Here is a 4,091-nt window from a genome sequence, read left to right as displayed (position 1 = left end):
GCCGCGCATCGACCGTCATATATCTGGATGGTTTCTTTCGGCGACAAGGCGAGTGCATTTAAATAACTATTTATGCCTCCGAAAAATGATAACTATAAGTTGCTATTTTCTGCAATATGTACTCACTGTATGTCGTGAAAATCCAGAAAACCCTTTTAATATTTTTAAAAGTATTTTATTGATGACATCTACGTGATACTGCTGCGTTTTTATCATCATGTGGTGCTCCGGATCTTTCATTGCTCTGCTCCAGCAGCATATTGGTCGTGGGAAGTGTACGGTAGCCGTCTCTAAAATTGTTCTCTTCTAATCAGGGCTGGTGACGTCAAGTGCATCGACTTTGTCCAGACAAAGCTCAACTTGATTTTTACCCAACAGTTGCAGCATCTGAGACGCAGAGTGCAATGTTGAAATCTATGCGCTCTGCGTCTATCGAGCGAACTAAGACTGATCAGTTCATAAATTCTCACTTTGCCAATAAGCGGATCATAATTACTTGTTTTTCTGGGTGACAATATGCCGACCACCGATTCTAGATCGGCGTTTTTCTCCATAGAGGATGCTAAAGCGTCCTTCAATCTATTCTGCTGCGTCTGTGGTATCGGCTCGTTGGCCATGCCTTCCAACTTTGCCCGCGCTGGTCCAATTTACGCATCGATTGCGTTGGCTTTCATGGTTTTCGCCAATACGTACGCCACGCTTAAGTTATCGAAGGTTATGCTCGTGTCACCTTCGTCGGTGAGAACGTATGGCGATTTGGGCGAGTGGGCTTTGGGCAAATGGGGACGCTATCTCACAGTAGTCTCTCAAATGGGTGTATGTCTTCTAGTGCCGTGCGCGTTCTTAATTCTAGGTAGCACATTGTTAAACGTGCTATTTCCGGACTCATTCAGTCAAATTTTTTGGATCATATTCATGGCAATCATGGTCGTACCGATGTGTTTGATTCCAACCTTAAAGGAAAGTTCCAGCATGGCGTTTGCCGGCTGCATGGGAACAATCATCGCCGACATCATTGCTGTTGTTTTGCTGCAATGGAATATGCGTGGCCACGGTCCAATTCCTACCCCCAGCATTTCTCTTCATCAAATTTTGACGTGCTTTGGCAACCTTGCACTGGCGTACGGAGCTGCAATTGTTGTTCCTGACCTGCAGCGCGAGCATTCTCAGCCACAGTGCATGCCACGTGTGGTGATGATAACAATTTTGTTCATATCAGGCTTCTTCGTTACAATCGGCTTGCTCGGATACACAGCTGGTGGCTGCCAATTATCGGGCAACATCCTGTACTCCATCGTGAATACTGCGAATCCTCTTGGCGTGGCTCCCTTGGGCTTTACTGCTGACCGCGGTGCTGTGGTGATGGCATACCTGTTCATGCAAATGCACATCTCGATCGCTTTTTCAACTTTAATGATGCCTCCATTCTTCATGGCGGAACGCCTGATCCTGGGCATGCACAAAGGTCCCGAGGTTGTGCGATTTAAAGGTGAGGCAGATCAAGCCAGTGTAGATCATGACATGGCCCTTCAAGAAAAGCACTCGTATTTGCAGAGCTCGACCCCATTGGAGATGTCCAACCGCCAGGTATCTGCCGCTAGTATGGTCGAAAAGACGGAGGGCCGAATGTCGCACTTGCGCGTTGCATTGGAGTTTGGCCACGAAATAACGCAACAGGAGCTGAACGCTCCATACCGCGCAAAACCCCTACGATACATCGCTCTTCGCATATGCATCATCGTGATATTAGTGCTTGTTGCCGTTCTTGCCCGCCAGCGATTCCTCGACTTGCAAGACTTCACTGGTGCCACAGCCCATACGACGAGCTGCTTGGTGCTGCCTGTTGTCATCTACATGCGTGTTTGCTGGAAGAAGATGTCGATCGCCGACAAGTCCGCATCGATAATTGTAATCGTAGTGTGTGCCTTTGCAGGATTCTACGTGATGATTCATGCTGGTGAGCACCTGTTCTCCCCATCACACGATGACACCTTGTTCCCATACTGTGAGGAAGAGTTCATGGACGATCCATACTACGTCCGTAACATATAATCAAGAACGTCGCGACTCCGCGAAATATTAAAATTTTATCCCTCCAAATCAAAAAAATTTAATTGATGTTTTTATTTGCTCTTCTTTTTTGCATCACGAAAAACGATTACAAATGGACATTTTAGTTTGTAAGAGACGAATAGAACAGAAGTCTGCTTTATTTCACCTTTATTCATAAATTAATTTGATCATCCGATGTCATCACGGGATTCGTTCAGGAGAAATCCATTCGCCTCACCAAAGCAACGATGCGTCGTGCTGGCGTTTTTCCTTGAATTTTTTTTCACACTGGGAGGAGTCATCGTTGCTTGAGAGGTGACAATGATACATAAAATCGGTAATATTACGAAGGCCAATGTCAGCATTGATAAGCCAAAATTTACTCTAAATGAGTAGATTGATGGCTTTTATTCATAGTACAATGAGCAAAACAGAAGATGATTCAGCTTTTGTAGCCGGGAGCTGAAAAAACTGCGTCACGACTGCAAAGGATCACCACATCAAGCGCTAGAAACGCCGCTTCAACCGAAGCACCGCACATTTGTGCCGATTCTCGCTCTCGGCCCTCGAGCTTGGAGATAGCCAGCGCCCGCGCTATTGCTCGTTTTGGAGCATGGCGGATGCTATAACCATCTCGACCTCTCTCAACCAGAGCAGGAAATTCTCTCCATTCTTACCAAGAAGGTCATAACGCTCACCATAAGCGGCCTGGGTCGGGAGGAATCACCCGTCGTCGACGGTAGCGTCATGGACGCAGTTGACACTGATGCTATAACAGAGCATTTTCATAACATGTAGGGCTCTAGGCGTGCGCTTACAGCCTCGGGTCCTTGCGCAACGAGGTGCTCCACGCTCTCAGGGACCAGCAGAGACATCAGCTTATTAAGCCCGTCCCGCATGCCCTGAGGCAAACAGGAGAATTGCTCGATCCTCGCAGGAATCAGTCGTAACGACTCAGGAGTAGAATGACTACGAGTGTTATCAAATGCAGCGGAGCTGCGAAGCTCTTTGCTTAAAGGAAGCTAAGCTAAGGTCACCGACCTTACTTTCTATACAAGAACCGTAACGAGTGTAGCGGATCGAAATCCACTATTTCTAAGAGTACTTCAGAACCTTAACCAAGGCAAAAACGCTCTCCGTTCAAATTGAAACTGGATTTCATTGATTATCTTGCGACAGCGCTGCCTATCTAAAATTTTAGGTTTTCCTGATTAAAAAGTAAAACGCATAACTACTGGCAGTCCTTCCACGTAGTTATTTCTTGTTACGGTGTAGCCACACCATTATGTAATTCACACCCTTGTACGGTCACACCATCTTGTGTGACCCACCCTTTCATACAAGGGTACGTATAACTCTATTATACTCCGGGTACGTGTGACTTCGTTCCATTTCGGTATCAAATTCTTTGCTTTAGTGCTTTGGAGGACTACCTCGTCCAAACGACAGCACGCTTCTTCTGACCATCTGTAAACAGATGGTCAGCGGTTGACATATTCAAACTGGCGTATACCACCCTACGCAAAATTTACCAAAATTTGATACAAAGCGTAAAACTTGATTCGACATAGTGGTACCCGAAAACTATGCTGGCAAGAACATTGTTCAAAAACAGCTTGGCCAGAACCTGACCAGTTCGATGGTCGCTGACAGCAGCGGCGGCGCCAGCCGTTTGGCTCACGTTGACCTCCATACCGATATTTGATGAACAATATATATACTTATCCTGATGGGATGTCATCACTTTAATCGAACGGCAGGCTGGCCAAAGTTGCCGCCACATGCAGTCAGGGTTGAACCGTTAGCATATCTAATGCGCACATAGTGCTTACCCATTTGTACATGTTGGGCCACCAATACATAGCGCTCATCGAGCAGTATGTATCGTTTCTTCCAAGGAGACCTTCAAAGGAGTATCATGTGCATCATACAGTATTTTGTATTTGACGTCCTCATCTCGAAGCACATATACACGCTGGCTTCGTGATAAATGCAGGCGATCAACCGCGTGCACCAGTAAACCGATCTCCAAGTTTCTT

At 46.3% G+C, this 4,091-nt stretch overlaps 1 protein-coding gene across 1 annotated transcript; it reads left to right on the top strand.

Annotated features, from left to right (window-relative positions):
• Positions 1 to 516: 516 nt before the first annotated feature.
• PHALS_08235 (amino acid auxin permease family) lies at positions 517 to 2,052 on the top strand (the record flags this gene model as incomplete). Its single annotated transcript, XM_024723549.1, has 1 exon — positions 517 to 2,052. One exon carries the CDS (start codon positions 517 to 519, stop codon positions 2,050 to 2,052), a length of 1,536 nt encoding a protein of 511 aa, XP_024574514.1.
• Between the last annotated feature and the right edge of the window lie 2,039 nt (positions 2,053 to 4,091).

The sequence above is a fragment of the Plasmopara halstedii genome (assembly GCF_900000015.1).
Source record: "Plasmopara halstedii genome assembly, contig: Scaffold_322, whole genome shotgun sequence".
Classification (NCBI taxonomy): domain Eukaryota; phylum Oomycota; class Peronosporomycetes; order Peronosporales; family Peronosporaceae; genus Plasmopara; species Plasmopara halstedii.
This window is presented reverse-complemented; position numbering and strand designations above follow the sequence as displayed.